Here is a 418-nt window from a genome sequence, read left to right as displayed (position 1 = left end):
TGCTGGTTAAGTAATCGTAATAAGTCTTGTATGGGATGTCTTAACAGATGAAAACTGGAGCACAATGGAACAACAGCAGGTCCTAAAATCAAAGGTTCTGATCTCTCCCCAAATTTTCAGCATTTGCTCCCTTTGTTGGCAAGGCTACTTGGAAGCAGAAATTGCTTTACTGGAGACGGACTTATTGTTTGAACATAATAATCATTGCTGAAAGACTTCATATTGAGCTCCCAGATGATTCCAAGTCAAAACCAGATGGCATGCACAGAAATTGCCGAACACTTACATTCCTTGGTGTTAGGAGGCGCCAACAAGCACGAGTAGCAAACCATCCCATATATGTTTCGAGGTCTGTTTTCCAGCATGTAGTAACTGAAATGAAGGGCAAGATGAGGCAAAACAGCATAAATTAATATGC

The 418-nt window shown here is 40.9% G+C and overlaps 1 protein-coding gene across 1 annotated transcript in view; it reads right to left on the bottom strand.

Annotated features, from left to right (window-relative positions):
• Nucleotides 1–286: 286 nt before the first annotated feature.
• LOC104628463 (tumor necrosis factor receptor superfamily member EDAR-like) overlaps nt 287–418 on the bottom strand; it is a gene marked incomplete at its 3' end in the record, with an annotated part of 7,062 nt that continues 6,930 nt past the window's right edge. The window contains exon 4 of the mRNA XM_010297051.1: nt 287–372. Within this exon, the coding sequence (XP_010295353.1) occupies nt 287–372 (86 nt within the window). The remainder of the gene's footprint in view (nt 373–418) is intronic.

This window comes from Phaethon lepturus, unplaced genomic scaffold (genome assembly GCF_000687285.1).
Source record: "Phaethon lepturus isolate BGI_N335 unplaced genomic scaffold, ASM68728v1 scaffold56271, whole genome shotgun sequence".
NCBI classification, from domain to species: domain Eukaryota; kingdom Metazoa; phylum Chordata; class Aves; order Phaethontiformes; family Phaethontidae; genus Phaethon; species Phaethon lepturus.
This window is presented reverse-complemented; position numbering and strand designations above follow the sequence as displayed.